Here is a 21,792-nt window from a genome sequence, read left to right as displayed (position 1 = left end):
TGGAGCCTGGCGTCGCAGTGTTCCAGTGCTCCGAAGAGTGGGTGCCTCAGATAAAAGGTCAAGAAGCGAAGCTGTCCATGCATCTTTGCGTTGTGCAGAAAAGACGGTGTCAACGTCGATAGCTGACAACGAGTGGGTCAATAGAGGACATTGATAAAGACTGTGGATAATGGGGACCGCGACAGTGCATCAGCGTCGGCATGCATGTGGCCGGAACGGTAGATAACGCGGATGTCATATTCTTGAAGCCGAAGAGCCCAACGGGCAAGATGACCTGATGGATCGTTTAGCGAAGACAACCGGCATAATGCGTGGTACTCCTTTAGTAAATCAAACGTAAGGCCATAAAGGTATGGACGGTACTTCACAAGCGCCCAAACTATCGCCAAGCATTCTTTCTCGGTGACTTATAGTTCGACTCAGCCTTGGTCGGAGCTCTGCTGGCGTATGCGACGACATACTCGGCGAACCCATGCTTGCGTTGTGCGAGAACCGCACCGACGCTGACACCGCCGGCGTCAGTGTGAACCTCAGTTGACGCCGTAGGATCGTAGTGGTGCAATATAGGTAGTGATGTGGAGACGACGGAGGGTGGAGAATGCATGGTCACGCTCGGATGACCATGACGAAATATCGGTGGCGCTGCTTAAAGGTTGGGTCAGAGGCGCAATAATGGAGGCTAAGTTGCGCACAAACCGGCGAAAGTCGGAGCATAGCCCTACGAAGCTCCATAACTGCTTCACAGTCGTCGGTTTGGGGAACTCGGCGACAGCAAGTAGTTTGGCCGGTTCTGGAACTATACCGTCCTTTGATACGACATAACCGAATATCGTAAGTTCCCATGCAACAAAGCGGCGCTTCTTGAGATTCATTTGGAGCTGAGCATTTTTTAGACACGTAAGGACGTGTTTCAAGCGTTCCAGATGTGTTGCGAAATCTGGCGCAAAGACAACAATATCATCGAGGTAGCAGAGACAGATGTGCCACTTTAAACCCCGTAGAACCGAGTCCATCATGCGCTCTAAGGTGGCAGGCGCATTGCAGAGGCCAAATGACTTGACATTAAATTCATATTCTAGGACGTTTTCCCGTGTCTGCCACCGGTAACAGGTGGATTGCCGTCGCTACCGACTACGCAACGCGGTATGCCGACTACGCAACGCGGTGTTTCCCACCAGCTGCGCTACTGATGTAGCCGATTTCATTCCTCATGACATCATTCTGCGTCATGGTGCTCCTCGTCAGTTGATCACTGACCGCGGCCGCTGTTTCTAATCTAAAGTAGTCGACGACCTCCTGCGATCCTGCTCGACCAACCACAAGTTCACTACAGCATATCACCCACAAACGAACGGCCTCACCGAACGCCTGAACCGTACCCTGACAGACGTGCTTGCAATGTACGTCTCTGAGGACCACCACGATTGGAACATCAACCTACCTTTTGTAACCTTCGCATACAACTCTTCGCGTCACGACACAGTTGCATTTTCACCGCTTTACCTGCTGTTTGGCTACGACCCGTTTACCCATGGACACCATGTTGCATTCTGACGCATACTCATCGACTGCATATGCTCGTGATGCACTGGCCCGTGCTGACATCGCCCGCCAGGTCGCCCGGGCTCGTTTATGCGCCTCGCAGGTTAACCAAAAGTGTGTTTACAATCGCTGACACCGCGACGTGCAGTACTCTCCGGGGTCACTGGTCTTGCTGTGGTTACCATCGCGACGTGTTGGTCTATGCGAAAAACTGATGTCCCGTTATGTTGGCACTTGCCGCGTGATACGAAAGGTCACTAGCGTGACCTATGATATCGCTCCACTCAATGCTATGTCAGCGACAGCTTCAGCCATGAGCCATATAGTTCATGTCTCGCGACTTAAACCGTAACACTCTCGCCCCGAGAACTGATCGCACCGGGACGGTGCTTCTGCCACCGGCGGGTAATGCCACGGGCGGAAAAGGGCAGCGAATGACGACGACGAAGTGCTGGGCGGAACGCGCTTCGACTGCGACAGCGTTGTACGCTTTTGGCTGTTAAATATACCCTGTGTATATAGTTTCTTCCCCGTAACAATATACACCGTCGGGTGTTACAAAGGCTGTCTTTGGACGATCAGCATCTGCTAGGGGCGCCTGCCAATACTCCGAACGTAAATATAACGATTAAAAAACTCGGCGCCTTGTAAACTATCAAGGGCATCGGCAATCCTGGGCAAATTGTACACATCTTTTAGAGTGATCTTCTTTAGGCGCCGGTAATCCATGCAGAAGAGAATCGAACTATCTTTTTTTTAACTATAACTACAGGTGATGCCCATGGACTTTGTGATGGTCGCATATTGTTAACCTGTTCGGTAATAACTTCACGTTCCGCCGCTGAGACACGGCATGGTCTTTGTCGCACAGGCGTGTGGGAGCCAGTACCGATGTTATAAATAATGGTAGACGTTCGGCCAAGGGCAGGTTGAGCAACCTCGAAGGATTCTCGGAACTGGTACAGTAGCTTGAGAAGAGTTGATCGTCCAGATGCTGCAGTCCGTCTGCGATTGACGGATTCAATAGTTCGGAAGCTGGTACATCAGGGGTGTTAAGGGCACTGATGGCGTGGAGGGCGCTTCGAGATGAATCATGCTGCATAGTAAATTTTTGTCCTTTAAGAATGGGCTGCACACGTCTAAGAGATTCACCCTTAAACAGTTCGATGGCATACGGAAAGGGATTCATGACGCAGAGAGCACTGGTTCCATTCTAAATTGAAAGGGTCGAATAAGGCAGAATTGGTTTCCGACTAAGCAAGAGGCTCGATGATTCAAAGAATGCAGCTCCATCACACATGTCATTGCAAAAGACAGGCAGAAAACAGCTGCTGTCGGGGTAATTTCGGTGTCTTCTTTGGCGACTAGCTTGTTTGCGTGCGGCATGATGGGTGTGGTCGTAAGGCTGGTCGTACAACGGGAAGAGCTCAAGTTCGGATCTGGCACAATCGATAATGGCCTGATTACGTGATAGAATATCCCAGACAAGTATGATGTCGTGGGAGCAGGAGGAAAGGAAGATAAACTCAACATTGTAGTGGTCCTGCGCGATGAGTCGGGCAGTGCAGGCGGCTATTGGGAAGCGTCGGCTTACGCAGACGGCTGCAGTGTGCGCGATCGTGGTCCCAGGGTGCAGGCGATGTGGGTACCCAGCACGATCCACAAAATGTAAGCAGGTTAATTATGTGAGCCGAAAAAACGGGTGGTAGCTCGAAAAAGTGCACAGGTAGAACAAGATGGTGGTGTTTCCAAGCCGATCTCGTGCTTTCCTCTAGCGATGATGATAGTAGAGCCTGTGATTTTAACGTCTTCCTTTCTTCATTTCACTGCCATGAACCCGGCCTCTAACACAAGCCGAGATACACTGCAGTGCGTAACTCGCGCCAATGCACGACTAGAGCTCAGAATAGTCGACGTCGCAGCCAACGCGCCGCCGGTATTTCTCTGTTCATTTTATTCTTTGATATTATTGCGACTGCAAGGTAAACCAGCAACAAGGGCAGAGAAATTTACCATCTTGTGTGTGTTTGCGGCTCTTATTGAAGCACCGCTCGCCGCAGTTTGCAAGCGGTGAACACCTAGCGGTGAATGCTGTGATGCACCTGCCGGCGGCCACAGGGAGGTTCCGCTGATTCGCCGGCTACAAAACGACTCATCCGTCCTTTGTGGAACAGAACACAGAATCTTGTCGTTGATGAGATTTTCCTGAAGTTCGCTGCAGTCCTTAGAGCTTTGCAAATGACCTTTGGCAAGTAGCAGTTCCGTTAAATGTTCGTGCCTCTAACCTGCTTCATGTCTGCCGTTTCGTATCACTATGCTCGAAGCACTGCGAAGCTTTCTTTTCGCCATTTAACTTTATTTTTTCTCAGTTTATATAAGCCAGCTTTATAGTCGCGAAGAGTTGTGCATAGTCTGGCCAGGTTGCTTTCCGATTAATGCAGCTTGCATCGCTTGACACGACATTCACCATGACATATTTTGCTCTCATGACAACGGAAACATAATTTATTGCGTATTATTATTATTATTATTATTATTATTATTATTATTATTATTATTATTATTATTATTATATTATTATTATTATTATTATTATTATTCATTTATTGCATATAAGCAACAGCATTGGAAAGACACCAGCGCACAAACTAACAAAGAGGCGCACTATGAACATGTTAGAACGGTCGACTGTTCATTTTTTTTTTCTAGAACAGCGCAGCAATACGGGGAAAACTGCAATATAATAATTACCCTACATAATCATCCTATATAACAATATCTTAATTGTATATAATCATTTTCATTAATAAAATAATCATCTTTTATGTTAAGAAGTTGTGCGAAATGCCGGTATGGCGGTGTACGGTATACCGGAGTGCGTGGAGAGCAGCCGCAGCAGATATACGCTCGGAGTATTTCTAACAAGCTGGCGGCACCAGCACTTCTGGAAACTCGCGCATGCGTAGATCTCTTAGGCAGACCAGTCTCTTCTGCAGGTCAAGTACATGACTACTATGCTGCCAAGTGTGGTAGTGCAGTGACTGGCCATACATATAACAAATAGTGCAACTGATGCACATTTAATCGGGTACAACATCTTCTTGATGAAGGAAAGGAAGTACACCGTCCAAATAAAGGTTCCAAAGAAACGACGTTACGACTTCCATGCCGAAGCCTTCTTCGCAATTGTTGCGAGAAATGTTTGTGAACGAGAGGAATGAACAACATTGTATTCTGACCAAGGCTTCCGTACGGAAGCCGAAACATCGTGTGTTTTAAACTTTTTATTTTGTCGTTGTACTTCCTTTCCTTCATCATGCTTGATCCCGACCAGACGGGAGTCCGTGGAACTCTCCATTTCCCCATGACCTTCTTCTACATTTATTCCACTCAGTATTGCTCTCAGCAGATTCCGTAGCATTATCCACCGAATCTTGTTTATTTCTTTCGTGCGTTGAAATGAACACACGCATGGACTGACACAAACACCTACCGCTTTGATCAGCAGTTACTTTTGTAAACAGAGTAACGTCCAAATTCAACTTTTTCGAAGGCATTGTCACATACAGGCGTACTTTTAACGTTTTCATTCCATACATGCTGTGTCCACTGTTGATCTGCAATAAAAAAGAGGCATGTCTGATTTCCTTTAATTCTTCTCTTTTAGCGACTGTAAGCTCAGTATCACAACCTCACATTTACAGCTCCGGAGATGTTCACCAGTTGCTTTATCAATATGGCGTGCTTTACGATACAAAATGTACTAGTGGAAATAGGAATGACGAGGTTAGATCGGCAAAATTAACGTGAACAATGTTAAATCGGGTACCTGCTACGATGAAATTTGCAACTGTCTTGCATTTAAAATGGCCGCGAGTGACTTATGTGAAACTGCACAAGCCACGTGCGCGAATCTGGCAAGATTTCTCCTGACAATTCGTTTACTTCCACCGAGTGTATTAAAGAGTACTGACACCATTTTGAGGCATCGCAACCCTACTGAAAAAAAAAAAAACCTATATGGTTTCATACAGGATCCGTATGGTTTTATACAGGACTTGCAGGACTAAATATAGGAATTGTATAGGACCGTGTGGGGGTATATAGGATCCAAACAGGATCCAAATGGGACCTAAACAGGACCCATATGGCGGTATATAGGACGCAAGTAGGACCTACACAGGAACCATATGGCGGTATATAGGACTCAAATAGGACCTCGAGAGGACCCATATGGCGGTTATAGGATACAAATAGGGCCTCCCAGGACCTATATGGCGGCATATAGAATCAACACAGGAGTTGTTTTCTTTCACCCGCTCTCATTCAAACCTCTCACAATCTCTTCCTGATCAATAGTTCGCCGTTTTATCTTTATAAGTGGCAGGACAGCACTTAATTATCAATGTTATCTTTCAAATTCCCTTTCATCTCAATCTAACTCTCGAACCAGGTGGCTTTTGTTTTTGTCTTGACAAGTTGCAGTGCAGCACATAATCATCCACTTTCATCTACACCTCTTACAACATCTTTTTGCACGCGCACCCCTTACAAAAATGCACTTTGCGTGTCAATTGACCCCACACCGAGGCCTTTTTGACTCAATAGCTGGTCAATTTAAACGGCAGCTTCTAATGAGTGCCCTCAATAAACATTGAATTGACATTAGGTTTGAAATTTTCAGTTGACTCTCACTCATTTTATTTTTAATTGACATACATTAAGAAAGTTTTAATTGACCCACGGTCACTACCCATTTAATTGACCTAGTATTGAGCGCTCTCAATGAGGGATATTGACACCTACATTAGCTTCTGGAGTAGAATTCACAAAACTTATTGTGTGTGTGTGTGTTTGTGTGTGTGTGTGTGTGCGTTTGTGTCATATGGCCAGCACCACTAGTGGCTGCAGTTTTCTCTTACGCATATTTTTCCATTTTCTGTAAGACACGTTCGTTAATAAGGGTCCTGAATTAGGCATAAACCAAACTTGAGGATACAGTTACAGCACTCAGTTGAGCAGCATTGTAGCAGCAAGTGCGACACGTGCATTTGCTTCAGTGATGCGCTAAAATGCTGCCTTCCAAAATTAGCAAAAATACCCTTGATTCAATGTTTATCGGAATGTGTATTCAATGCTTTGACAGGCAGTGTCTTTATTATTATTATTTTATTACCATTTATTCATGAGAAGTACGATAAAAATGGCGATGAAACACGTCGTGGTAGCCGGCTTACGCGAAAAGAATGCGGATTCGACGAACGCGTCTTTCAACGGTCGTGCATTTTTAAGCTGCTCTTCCCCGTGGGGGAAAAATCACAGCATATCCACGGAGTGAATGATGATGAGTGGGCGAAGCTGCGGAGATTCATCGGTAAACCGTGAACCTTCCGTGAATTCTGCCCAGTACATCATCACCGACGTGAGATCGGGCGCGTTTATACTAAAGGTTCGATGAGTTATGACGACTTGCAGCTCACTTCATTTTACATGTACGCTGTGAATTTTCATTCTTTAGAAAACCATTGCTTTAGAAAACATCTGGCGTCTTTCGTTAAGCAGGTGGCATCTTTTCGTTTTGCTTCAGAAACATCTGGCGTTCTTTCGTTTTGCTTTTAGACAAAATCTGGCGTCTTTCGTTGGTTTATTTCATCAATCAACGGCGTTTTGAACAAAATTTTTATTGTTTAATCACGCACAGGAGAAATCTCACCAGGCACTACCTTGGAGGTAAACAATGGCTGCTAATGGGAATGAGAGACAGAAGAAGTCGGCTTTTAGCTAACACTTACACTTCTACTTCTGCTAACGTTTCCTACTGGAACATGCCAATGGCTGCTAATAGGGAATGAGAGACATAAGAATTCGGCTTTTAGTTAACGCGCACGCTGCGATTTTTTTATTGTTCAACAACGCACAGGAAAAATCTCCGACCGGCACCACCTTGGAGGTCAAGATCTGGTACTAGCGTTACGACTGGTTACGCACTACTACGACTACGAGGGACGAACGGGTGCCGCCTTAAGGAGCTTCGCCCCTAAAAGGCGCGCCCTATTGTTCCGAAACTCGCCTGTCTGGTAAGTCGCGGCCGGTAGTCTTTGCACGTGGCGAGAGCATGAGGGGGGAAGAATTCTGAGAACGCATGTCGCAAGCTTTCGCTGCACAGGTGCAAGCAGGCCCGTCTACTGTTGCGATCAAGAAAATAACGCGAGAAAAGATCAATTTCTATTTTATAGGTTGCTAATATTGCGCCATGAAAACTTGGTAGTTCACAAATAAGCTTCGCAGAATTTATTGGCAGTTACACCAGTGTAAATGTCTGACGGTCACTTTAGTTCTTGTTGTGTATTCCTCCGCGCCGCACTTTCTTCTTCAGAATTGCTCACCAGCGTCACGAGTGCGGATCGTGTTCGTCACTTGCGATCTCTCTTGCTCTGATTTCGTGGACATCGAGTACCGCGATGTGCACAGGCTATCGAAAGAGTGAAGAACATACTTCGCTCATGTGCTGCAATTGTGGCCGTACATGGAAGTTTGTTTCGGCGGAACCGTTGTTCACCAGACCCAGCATCGCAACTTTCCTGTGGAAAAATGGACACCTCAGCCTACATGCAAGACTCCATCGCAGCTTCCCTTCTGCAAAGCTGCCGAGACCGATACCGTCACCGTGATGTGCAATAAACATTTTCTGTATTTGCTGGATCTCCAAACCACGCGCCTCTGTTGATTATATTTGAAGGTAAGTTTATCATTTTCACTGCCTTCGTACGTTCTACTCGAAAGTCATGAAAACTGGAAAAAAGTATTGTGCGTTAGATGTTGTATCAGTATGCAACTACGTAACTATTGTGGTATACATTACCAAAGTTTTGCAGTTCTGAAACGTTCTTAACCCTTTGACATGCTATGTACATAATTGTGTACAGCACCTGTTTTTACTAATTGTGTGAACTAGGGGCTAAGAAGGAGTATTTCATGCAATTGAGTATTTCATGCTTCATTAATTGCGCTTAATGTAATGACATTCATTTTTACCATACATGTCAACTTATGATTGCTTAAATTCCTTCACATTCCTGCTCATTATTCCACAGATGCCTTCAACAAGTATGTGGCCGAGAAACCCAACGAAGTGCCGGGAGCTGAACGTTTGAAAAAGATGAATCGTTTTATTGCTGATATGCTTAAAGATTTAAATAAATAATCAGTTACCAAATATTCTTGCCTGATCGTTTTTCTTCAAGTATATATGTAAGTGCAAAAGTGAATTCTTACATTCTTATAATTAGAGTGCTGCGAGATATCATTACAGCTTGAGTTGCTGTATATATTTGCTTTTATTACAGACTTCATAAACTGGCATGTCTTTATCAATATGTTCCTTTGCTGCACATCATTTGTGACCCAAATCGCTGATTCGGCCCATATTACCCATATCACCTGTAACACCCATATAATCAACCTACCTGTATCACCTATACGACCTATATCACCTATAAACATGTATCACCTATAAACCTGTATCACCTATAAAGCCGTATCCCCTATACGACCTGTATCCAATAACATCATATGTATGGGTCCTGTATATATAGGAATTTTCAGTAGGGAATAAGGGCGCTTTTAGTTTACTCCGCATTCAGTGTTAACGCTATGCACACACTGGAGCCAGACAACCCGTATAAAATATTTTACTTGGATTTTAAAGTTTTCGTCACACACTATGTGCAAGCCCGCCCCATAACAATGGACGCTATCACAAGTCAACACAGTTCAATGCGTTTGCTAACTCTGCGTTCTGCACGCACCCTAAATCGCAGAATTAAGTGTCGTAGCCGCTGGAAGACAATTCATCCGTCGTTGTTTATGTGCAGCACGTGCGATTGACAGAGCTGCTGCTAGTACGTCACGAGGTGTATCCCTGTGACGTCAGACTGTGCTTGCACGTCACTGCCAAACCACCGCCTGTATATCGAAACCGAAAGTCCATCTTTAAGGTATCGATATTAACAATATTCTCAATGCATTCCCCGCCCCGAGGATACTATTTTATGGTTTTCGACACCACTGTTTTTCTTTAGAGCAATAATCCGAAAACATTTATAATGCGTGTCAGTACTCCAATTGAGAGCAACGAGTCCCAGTCTGCGTGTCCGCCTTTCAGCGGCTGTGTCTGTGGCTGGAACAACCGTAAATGAACTCATGTTTTGATGGCTTGCGAAATCCTGCCTCGTTAAGCCTTACGGCTATGGTAGCGCACACCGGGTGAAACGAAGAACATAAAAACAAAAGATTTCGGCGTTTGTGTTCGTCGTTTCACCCGATGTGCGCTGTCATATGCCGTAAGGATAAAACCAACTAGCCCACAAGTACATTTTAAACACGTTTATACTGAGATTCGACGTTCTTCTACGTGCTTAGCAGGGCCACACTTCAATTCCCACAGGCAACAAAGACGTCGATTCGTTAACATCCAGGCGGTAATAAAATGTGGCAAGCTGAAATAACGAGTGACATCGATGAAAGTTTACATTGTCACACGCACTTATCCCTTTATGCTTGACATGATTCGGTTTAAGCCACTATAAGGGTTACCACTACTTGTCGCAGGCCGCACCACAATGTTTAGAAACTTCGCGTTTTTTTTCAGAATGTTCTGTTAAGATTACGCGCAGGACAGGAGTAACAGAAATTACTCGAGGACTAACGCGAGCACCAGCGATAACGCTGGAAGGTTCGATAAGGCATCTATAAAGCTCGACGCATTTCACGGACGAGCAAATTAATGACGGCCGGCGACTGTGATCACCCGTATCAGTGTTGCAGTGTGTATCGCTTGTACTTTCGCCTATTTCTTAGGCATTTTTCACCCAGGGCTTGGTAGAGATACTCAGAAAAGTATTGTGGGATACGGATATCGAAATATATGTGTGTGAAGCCTATAATACAGCTACTGGGATAGATTTGTCTCTCAGGTGACGGTATATGCCGGCGATACATTTGCAAAACGACGAAAGATATGTCCCTGAATACAGATGCAGGAACACAGAAACCGAAATACTTCTTTGTTTCAGGAAACTGATGCTCTGCGCATAAATTATTATGTGCCAGCTAATGTTACGAATATTGTGAACAGTAGTTCAGAACTGGTATACACATATTTTATAGACAAAAATTTGGCACATCCCATTAATTCTGGGAGTCAATGTCATGCGAAGGAGTAGGCGAGTATTGACATATACCGCATTTTTTATTGCTTTGAGTGAAGCGTTTCGAGTTGGGCCAACTCCTTCGTGCCTTTTGAGTAGATATGGGTTTATCGCGGTCAGGCCCGTAGCGAAATATTTTTTTCCGGATGAGGCAGGGCGTCAGTTACTGAAGTAACTGTTTGACGAAAGCACCTATTTTGAGGAAAGTAGCTGTATGAGGAGGCAACAATTTCTGGAAGAAATCAGCTTGGCCCCTCCCCCCCCCTCCTCCAGGTTACGGGTATTGTTCGTGGGTTTACCAGGCACCTTGACCACACTGACGCCCAAAGGGTATCCATGGTACGGAATAACTTCGGCACTCACGTTAAAGCACAGATGTCAGTTTTATCGAAAGGACCTGCACGCTACGGTGCGATGATGTACATATCAAAAGAAGCGGTTTTCGCCGTATGGCTACGGTTTCAGCAACAGTCGGCCTTAGCTTGCCCAGTCATAGAAGTTATTATGTAATGTTCATTGCATTCTTATAAAAGCCGATAGCGAACACTGCAACCACAGTCGACGTTGCCGCGATATGACGCCATTATAGGGCCTTTTTCGTAAGCACTTTCAAGCACTGGCCTTGCTCTCTGGTAGAATAATTGAGTGCCACGCGGAATGCCTGGGTTCGATTCTAGCCCTACCCATGATCTTCAATATTTCCGTCCGTCCGATTTCTGCCTGACTGACAACGTTGCCGACGCCTACTCCGCATTTTCCGTGACACACGCTCCATAACGCAAAGGCGCAAAGGTTTTGAAAATCTGTTATTGTCGTGCCTGGGTTGATACAAACTGTGAATCACCCGTGGCTTATACCCGCATTCCTTAGACCATGGTATACGAGTATTTGCCACGCGTGACTGAAGGAAAGAATTTTATGACGTGCGCGACCAGTATCTAAGGCTGTTCATGTAATGACCTGCTCATCGTGTTTGTCATACACTAATGCTCTCCCATGCAGATTTTGGTGTGTGTCTAGTGTAGGAGATGACCACGAGAGCGCCCAAACGTAAATAGATAGATAGATAGATAGATAGATAGATAGATAGATAGATAGATAGATAGATAGATAGATAGATAGATAGATAGATAGATAGATAGATAGATAGATAGATAGATTACAAGAAAAAGTATGGGGGACTATTTTCGGAGAGTTCTGACTTCCCACGCATACGACTGCCTTTGAAGAGATACGTGAACTGTCCTGGTGGGTCAGAGTCGGCGCGCTCTAGGAGAGTACCTTGACCCTCTTAGAAAAAGTGAAAGGACTCTTATCCGACGGATCACAATACCACTCCTGAAGTAGTCAAAAGACTCTTGCCAGTAACACACCTAAGTGAGTCAAATGACACAAAACGAACCGTCAAGCTACCTTAGAACTACTTCAGGTTAGTTAGGGTACTCATGCTCTAATTTTGCTCGATTACTGATGGAAATAGCGAAGTAATCATTTCAAGGACGTTCAATAGGTCTTACCGTCGGTCCCGGGGACTGCAAAAGAAGAATAGTTATATTTTAGCACTATTTCAATAAAGCTCACTGAAATAACACAGCATTTCTAGCAAAGTAATCTAGGATGCGCGAAGAGATGGTTTACGCCTTTTAATTAAGCAGCTCAGGTATTCAGTTCAGTTAAATTTATTCAGTATTTTCTTTACAGAATTGCGGAAAGAAAACGCAAGGATAAGATAAAAAAGCTGCTATGTTAGCAGCTTGACGAGGCTCCTACCCCTTTCCACTTTGCATTACAAATCCGCAGAGCACTGCTATGGAAACAATTTGACGTTGATTTTCAAACTTTAGGAAATTAGTATATAAAAATAAAAAGCAGCACATTACATCAGAGTTTCAGGTTTACATAGAAATAACCAAACAAAGCAAGAAAAAACAACAAATAAAACAAGAAAACAGCGCACGGTCAATCATGAAACAATGCACACTTTGCTAAAACGGCTAACAACTTACTACAAAAATGATTATAAAAGGTCTACAACATTGGGTATGCGAAAAAACGCAAGTTCTGTAGAAGAACAAGGGAAACGCCGACGAGTGAAATCTTATCTTATTAACTAGTAAAGAAAATTAGAATGGAAGCAACATCGTAGGATGACATGTTACACACATGAGCACTTTTGCAGGGTGTTTTCTTTTACACTTAGTATTTTAGCCGGACAATTAGAAGAAGCATAAACTACACGGCGCCATTCTGGACGAGAAACGTTTTAAGTTGTTTTTACATATATTAAAGATGGCAACGTTTTTATTTTCAAATATGTTAACACAAGCGAGAATAGTGTTCAAATCTTCTCAAACCATGAATAGTTGGCGAATAAGGTACGAACCAGTAAAGCCTTTTTCGAATGTCATAATGGGATTGCGTAGTTTTCCTGAGGTTAAACAGTTTAAGTAAAGAAGCGTTTTTTGATAGCAAGCTTTGCTTGTGTTTCATAATAAGGTTAAAGATGTGTATGTGATCAACCGGTAAAATGTTATAGTGTCTGAATAAATCACTTGTATGCGCGTCGTATCGTAAGTTTGCAATGTGACGAATCGCTTTTTTCTGCAGTAAAAATATTTTGTTCCGGTTTTTTTAGGTGTATCCGCCAACACTAGGCTACAATAATTTGTGTGAGACGAAATTAACGCATTATGGCGTAAAAGTTTGATGCTTGCTGGAAGCATCTGTCGAAGTTTTGAGAGTATACCGCACGTCCTAGCTATATTTCTACTCACTTTAATAACATGTTGGTCCCAATTAAGATTTTCATTAAAAATTACTTGTTGATGTGCTTCTAGGAGTAAAGTCAACTAAAACGTGCGATAGTGATGTGCACAGCGTCATCTGCTGAGAAATGAACTGCAGAGATTCGCATCATGTTTCCTTATTTATTCTTTATCATTATCAATAAATCAAGAAGTGGTGACGGCTGAAGGCTTCAGACTTGTGACTTGCTATGTTGGCACACCTGTTCAGCGTGAGCAGCCATGGAAAATGGTATCTGAAGAGAAGAACATGATATCAAGATGAGAAAACAGAACTGTAGTAAGAGTTTGCGAAATGCTACACAATAAGTGGTTTGCACAGATATAACGAATGCTCATGTCAAAACAGCAAATTCAAACGGCCATGGTAAGGAACCAAGTTTTTCGCCGTTATCGTGTAAAACACAACTTCAAAAAGTAGCACTTTTGTAACATGTCACTTGGCAACCAACTTGCACCAAAAGATGATGTGACCCTCTACTATACAACAAACGAAATTTTTAAGGCTCCTTCGCGTGCGTGCCACTCACAATCCGGGGTTCTGGGAATAACGAACAGACACACACTGATTACTTGTATATAAAGCCATCCTTTGTTCAAGAAACCGTTACTGTGCACACATCTTACACTTATATTTCGTTTTAAATAATTTTGCAACAAAAACAAACTTTCACGCAAATGAAAGCGGGAACCTCGTTTCGCAATAGGCACTGGCTATCACCAATGAAAGCACTTCTATTCTGAAACGTCGCTTCAAAATTTGCTTTCAGATTAAGCCCAGGTTGCGCCGGCATATTCCCACACCCAAGCTCATCCTCCGGCATTCAGAAGCACGCCGTGAGCGATTACTGACCACGTGTTTTACAAATGCAACTCACTCCTCCTAAAATAATATGATAAAAACGTGCGAGTACGAGCGCCCGAACAACACCCAGCGCGTGCGGACGCCGTCTACGCCGAGATCAGACATGTGATATGCTGAAATTACCGCACGTAGCTCCCACAGACACGTACACTCAGTCACTCACTCGATTCTGTTATAACGCCGAACGCTATCGCAATTGTAGGAAACCACAAGAACAGGAAAGAGAAACGAGAGAAAAGAGCGCACGGCGGCGGCCCCAACAACGCGCACCATCGAAAGCCTTGAGTTTTTCACCTTACCGGCGAGGCGTGTCCCACTTAAGTGACTAACCCGTACGAGGAGGTAGCAGGCACTATATATGCACCTCAGACTACTGCCCTTAAGCCAACAAAAAACATAATATATAGTGTGTCTAAGTGTTGTGTACACAGACCTCTTGAACATGAAAGCGTGTTATGCCGGGGTTCACCAAGACTTCACTGACGTATTTCCGTCACGGAAATGACGTCGAAAAAATTTACGCGATCAGATGAGCAAGAAAAAACAGTTCCGTCAACGGGCATCGAAGCCGCAACAACAGACGCCGGGCACGCTATCCACTGCGCCACGGTCGCAGACTCTAGAGACTTTACAAGCGCGCCTTTTATAGCTACCACTCTCCCGGTCGGCGGGGTGGTGTTGCCATCTGGGAGCGGTAAAGTAAAGTAATTCGTCATTAATGTGGCCTCCGCGATTAGCACCTGCAACGCGTTACACGTCCGCCCCATTCGGCGCGTTTTCAATACAAGTTTATATTTTTCAATGCCTTAGCGCACCGCGAGGTGGCCATCTTAGAACGAGCGTCGTAAAAGCGTCGGCCTCGCTCATAGCATCACGCTAATCCAAACCAAAAATAGCTCTGCGACGCACGCCTGCCTCACCTGGCTGTAACACCGCATTCCCCGCTGACGCGCTCGCCCCGGGAAAAATCGCGGCCGGGCTACCGGGGTGGTACGACGCGCTTTGCATTTCCCTCTGGTCCGGCCGTGGTGTTTAATCACATTTAAACATGCCGCGGGATGGCGACCAAGTTCTGCGTCCAACATGCGACTGTCTTCTGGCTATCACACCTCATTCTCTGATTACGCTTTCACCGTTAACTACTACAGCTACAACAAGGGTTTGCTTAATCATTTAACATGGACGTTAGTGGTCGCGATGAAGATGTACCACCAATCATCAAAGCGGGTGCATCCACGTTAAACGGTGCTATAATAATAATAATAATAATAATAATAATAATAATAATAATAATAATAATAATAATAATAATAATTATAATAATAATAATAATAATAATAATAATAATAATAATAATAATCAATCAATCAATTAATCAATCGTTTATTTAACGTGCCCAGGAACAACCGCAAGGCCTTTGTGCTGGCGCACGCAAAAAAAACAATAAAAATAAACAATACAATACAGAGAGTTTTCAGAAATAAGAGCAAAAACACGTAGACAGAGAGAAATGAACACAAAAGAGGAGGAGTAAAATAAGACAACACGAGAAATATTGACGAGGAATAAAAAATTAGATTGCATATATACAACTATACGGAAAGACTGAGAAGGGAAGACTTTGTACATTGTGCCACACTATGTCAAAACTGTGCAAAGCTCGGATAAAAACGATGATTGTGGGCTATGAAAAACGTCAAGATCAAGAAAATTAACATTATAGAGACTTTGTATTCTGTGAACGGTAGAATGTTGGAAGAAGCAGGCGGATACCTGAAACGGTCTGTTCTCTCTGGTCAACTTACGCGGAATTCGAAAATTTACGCATTTGAGAAGTACAGGGCAGGATATGATACCGTGGACTAGCTTGTAAAGAAAGAAGAGATCAGGGCGATTTCGTCGGCAGTGAAGTGATGGCAGTGATAATAATTCAGCAGTATTTGAACAAGATCCAGAGTCATTTTTAGCAAAGCGATGGTTATATATGCTGAGGATTTTTTTCTGGACTCGTTCAATGGTGTTACCGCTGGATTTAGCGATGCCATTCCATATCACGGACGCATACTCAAGTTGCGAAAGACATATTGCCGTGTACAATTTGTGTAGGGCCATGGGAGACCTGAATTCTCGAGATATTCTACAAACACATCCGAGAGAACGAAGGCCCCGCATAGCAGCACGCTTAAACGTGAGAAGAAAAGTTTAACGCGCTGTCAACAACAACACCAAGATCACTGATTTCATAAACCTTGCATAAAGGCAGAGAATTGACAGAGTATTGAAATGACACGCTAGATGTTTTGCGAGCGATAGACATGAATTTTGTCTTCGAGGTATTCACAGAAAGGTTATTACCGTAGCATAATTCGGAAAAAGAGCGCAAGTCTGACTGCAGCAAGCGACAGTCGTTAACTGAATGAATTACCTTAAAAATCTTGATGTCATCGGCATACAAGAGGAAAGATGAATTACGAATGGCAAAAAGAAACATCATTAACGTAAATTAAAAATAGGAGTGGGCCTAATACCGACCCTTGAGGGACCCCACTAGTCACTTTATATAAAGAAGAGGTTTGGCCATTTACGGCTACATAACAATATCTATTGAGCAGATAGCTCTGCAGGAGATTCACAACTGACAAGTCAACATCAAAGTGCGCAAGTTTAACCATAATCAGTGTGTGGCTGACTACATCAAAAGCCTTGCTCAGGTCACAGTAAATTACGTCAACCTATCCTCTTTGAGAAATAGGAGTGGAGATCTGCGTCATGAAAATAGCAAGATTTGTGGTAGTTGAGCGGCCAGCGAGAAAACCATGTTGATTAGGAATCAATGAGTTTTTCACACTAAAAGACAATATGTTGTGAAGAGCCAGCTCGAAGATCTTTGATGTGGCACATAGTAGAGAAATCGGGCGATAATTAGAAGCATCTGTTTTAGCGCCCGACTTAAATACTGGAAAAACACGAGCAGTTTTCCACATGCTTGGAAATGTGGAAGTGTCCAAGCAGTTATTAAATATCGTAGTCAGTACTGGGACAAATATACTACCATAAGCTTTTAGTATGGCGGAGGGGATGCCATCTGGCCCACATGATAAGGATGGTTTTAAGCGCCTAATGCATTCGCAGATAAAATTTTCATCCAGCGACAAAGCACTGGATGAGCTAACCGCCTTGGGCTGTTGTCTGATATCAGTGCTAGAGTCTGAGGCTTTATAAACGGATGTGAAATGCGTGGCAAAACAGTCGGCGACGGCATGCACTTCTACCCCATTTGGGTCCAGTAGTTTGAAGGTCTCTCCGCTTTTGCTAGACCGTTTACGTACATACTTCCAAAACTCAGCCGGCCTGTCAGAGGCGCTTTTTTCTAAGAATTCAATATACGAACTATGATCCCGTTTATATAGGCGTTTAGAGAGAGTTCGAAAGAAGCTGAACTCTTCCTTCCACTCGCTGGATGAAGAACATTTAGATTTCCTGTGTGCGTGATCTTTATGCTTCAGTGCACTGATAAGTTCAGATGAGAACCAGTGGGGATATTTACGTTGTTTAGGTGTATATTGGGGAATAAAATTACGCATGCTGCTCAGTACAAGCTCCATAAACCGATCAACCTGCTCATCAACATTTGGTTTGTCAGTAACCTGTGACCACTCAACGGTAGAAAAGTGATGATAGAGGCCCGTGTAATCACCTCGCTTGAAGGCATATCTCGGAGATTTGTATACGTAACTGCTGAAGCTCGTTGTTTTGGCTGATGCGGATAATCTTACGTTAAGTGGTGGATGGAATTTGTCCGGACGTGCAAGAGAGATTTCGGAGCGGGAAACTTTCAGGGGTTGATCGTTTGACGCACACAGGTCTAAGACGTTGCCACTGGAAATGACGACTGAGTTATGTTGCAGTAAGGAATTAAACGCCAGAAAGTCCAAGAGCAGGCTGCACTTTTTCTCTATGAAATGATTGTAATGAGAAAAGGTAAGCGTGCTCCAGTCAATTGCAGGTGCATTGAAATCCCCAAGAACAATAATTCTGTGCCCACTATGAGAAGATACCACAAGTTCAATGGAAGACATGACACCATGAAACGAGGCAGGCGACATGCTGGGCGGTAAATAGAAACATCCAATCAACAGTTTTTCATTGCGCTCAAGGTTGGTTTCTAGCCAAATGGATTCTTTGATAGTTTCTAGGTCTTTCCGTCTAACGGATTTCAGTGAATTGTCAATGGCAATCAGCATGCCGCCGCCTTTCTCTTTGGTTTCACTGAAATCTCGGTCACTGCGGAAGGTGGTGTAGGTCGGGGGAAAAAAACGCCAGGCCTGCGCTGAAACCGCAGCACAGTCACAGCGAAAGCTGGAAGAGCGGCGTTTCTAGAGCCCGTTAAGCTCTCTTGGGGCTACAATACAAGTACACTAGAAAGGTACCCACTACGCCATAAATCACAATTTTTGTGAAGTTGGGAAGCGCCTACTAAGCCATTATTGGTCATTCTGCGGAGAAGCCAGGCACCAGCTACACGTCTGTAAGACATTATGTGCACTTTGCTGACGCGACGACTCATGACGATGAAGAATTATGGCTCATCCCTTTGCAATGGGTTGGAATCTTTAAACGGCCCACCAGTTATGTAATTTGCATTGGGTGAGGCCCGGTCGCTATTTCCCTGTCCCGTCATGATGTATAACATACGTTGACGTGGGAGAGAGACGGAAGGGGGGCGAAGAACTTTACTGAGACCCCGAGGAAATGGATCATGCGCTTATGGGCTTCCTTGATAACCAATACAAGTGCACTTGCGAGGAACCCACTACGCTATAAATCATTGTAATTTTACCGAGACCACGAGGAAGTGGATCATGCGCTTATGAGCTTCCTTGGCAACCAATACAAGTGCACTTCGAAGGAACCCACTACGCTATAAATCATTGTAATTTTTGAGAAGTAGGGCTGCAGGCACTGTGCCATTTGTCGTCATTCTACGGAGAACGTTGGTACCTGCTAAACGCATGTAAGGGTAGCCAATCGGACTGCTGTCTGGTTAACCTCCCTGCCTTCTCCCTTTCGTATTCCTTCCTTCCCTGTAAGGCATTATGCGCACTTTGTTGATGATGTGCCTGATGACGATGAAGAATTATGGCAGAGCCCTTTGTAATGGTTTGGAAGCATTCAACAACCTACTCGTTGCGCATTTCGCATTGTGTCACGCCTGGTTACAGAATTCGCGTTCTGCGACGCTTGGTGCTTATTTTACTCTTCTACCACGCTATATTGCATATGCTAATGTGGTTCCTTCCCGACATGAAGCCTGTATAGGACCTTTTTGCAAAGCAGTTTCAAGCACCGGCATGGATCAGAGGTTGAATACTGGGCTCCCACGCCAGAGGGCCCAGGTTCGAACATCGTTCCATCCTGGATTTTTTTTCTTGTTTCGTTTTTTTTTTCTTATTTCGAGCGATACTGGTTACGGACACCGGCGGCGGCGGCGGGGGCGGACAACTACGGCGCCAAAAACGGCCGGTGAAATGATCTCATAACAGCTTTCGCTGTAAAAATCAGATGAAGGAATTTCAGTGCCTAGCCAGGTTTCAGAAATAGCAATAATAGGAAAAGGAGACGAAAGAACATTAGAGAAAAACTGTCGTGTCTTGGTACGTAGACCACGAGCATTTTGGTAGAATATGTCTACGTTACACGGCAGTTTCGATCCCAGTCACTTGCTCAGAGGGATGAAGCATGTCATCGCGCAGCTCCCCACGAAATGGCTTGAAGAGGCATCCGAGGGGCCACATCGAAGGGTCATTCAGGCGTTGTAGTGTTTCCTTGTCGACTTCGATGTAGAAGGAAGAATAGGACTGAAATTTGGTTTGAAGTCGCCGGCAGGAGATGAGACACAGATCGAATGAAGCAATATGTTTTTGATGTCAGCAACAGTGGTGTCCGGGCTCAGCTTCGTAACAAAAATGGCCTTTGGCCGTTGTGGCCGTTGTGGCCGTTGAGCTACAGATATATTCGATGTTGTCATAGCTCCAAAAGAGGCGGGTTTCTTCGTTCTTTCCCCCTCAGTCACCGCTGCATAAGAGGCTGTCGCAGGCATCACACTGCCCCACTCGGACGTGTCTACGTCAGCTGGCGGCGAATTCGAAGGTGAAAGAGTTTTGGAGAGAGGTGGTTCAGAGCAGGCATATAATAATATCTGGGTTTTAACGTCCCAAATCCACGATGTGATTATGAGGGACGCCGTAGTGGAGGGTTCCGGAGATTTCGACCACCTGGGGTTCTTTAACGTGCACCTAAAGCTAAGTGCACCGTAAGCGGTGCTATAGCTGTCAGACATCAGTATACATTTTGCAAACTCTCTTATATCAATTCAGTTACTTCTACAAACATTCAGTTACTTCTGTAAGAGCACCCTTTACTTTCGTGTTATTGCGATTCCTATGACGGAGGGATCAATCATCTATTTTTTACGTTCCCACGCGCGGAAGCACGTTGCACACTCAATGTCGATGGAGCTGTTATTACGAAGTAGACTAAAGCACATCTCAAAACGACATCTTGTACATTCAGCAGCGGAGACACCATATGCTATCAGCAAAGAATGAACCTTCATAATTGCTCGCATCGTTCATTTTATGGGAGCTTGCACAGCCACGCGCACAACGGTATCAACTCGTCATCTGACAGTTTACTTGGGTAACCGCAACAGTCCCGCGGACGCAGGCTGCTGTTGGAAATGACTGGCAGCGTACTTCCGCATAGCTGCTGCAGACGCCCAGCTAAAGCTGTATAATTAGTACCTATGAAAGCAGTACACTCACCGCTAACAGGCGGACGTTGTCCGTGTCCGCTGCTCCATGGTTATGGCGCACTCCAAGCGTCACTTAGAGCACGGAGCCTGCCGTCTCCACCAGCGAAGATGCGCGTGTTCGCTTGAACACAATACTACAAGACACGCAATCCGCGCAACCAACGCAACACAGTCCAAAAGACCGGGGAGATTAAGAGAGGAGGCAGAGGCGCTGTGTCCGCCCGGCGCCGTGTTCGAGCTATGGCGCCCCAACGGGGCCGAATGGCGAACGCGTGATTTGTATACGACGCATACGGCGGCGCCCTCAACACGTAAGCCAATCGAAACGCGCTTCACGAGAGACTAGTGACTCCTGCAGGGATGCTAACTCCCTTTTTCTGTTTCTACCTTCCAAGAGATGGCAAACGCGTGAGGGGGAGACAGAAAATTAGGTGGGTATATGAGATTAAGAAGTTTGTAGGTATAACGTGGCAGCAGAAAGCACAGGACTGGGTTGATTGGCGGAACATGGGAGAGGCCTTTGCCCTGCAGTGGGTGTAGACAGGCTGATGATGATGA

The 21,792-nt window shown here is 44.7% G+C and overlaps 1 protein-coding gene across 1 annotated transcript in view; it reads right to left on the bottom strand.

Annotated features, from left to right (window-relative positions):
* Positions 1-5,008: 5,008 nt before the first annotated feature.
* LOC125759856 (uncharacterized) overlaps positions 5,009-21,792 on the bottom strand; it is a 52,323-nt gene continuing 35,539 nt past the window's right edge. Inside the window, exons 5-6 of the mRNA XM_049419278.1 lie at positions 12,269-12,283; positions 5,009-5,159 (exon numbers count right to left, since the gene is read on the bottom strand). Coding sequence (XP_049275235.1) covers positions 5,044-5,159; positions 12,269-12,283 — 131 coding nt within the window. The 3' untranslated portion in view covers positions 5,009-5,043. The remainder of the gene's footprint in view (positions 5,160-12,268; positions 12,284-21,792) is intronic.

This window comes from Rhipicephalus sanguineus, chromosome 9, assembly GCF_013339695.2.
Source record: "Rhipicephalus sanguineus isolate Rsan-2018 chromosome 9, BIME_Rsan_1.4, whole genome shotgun sequence".
Taxonomy (NCBI): Eukaryota; Metazoa; Arthropoda; class Arachnida; order Ixodida; family Ixodidae; genus Rhipicephalus; species Rhipicephalus sanguineus.
This window is presented reverse-complemented; position numbering and strand designations above follow the sequence as displayed.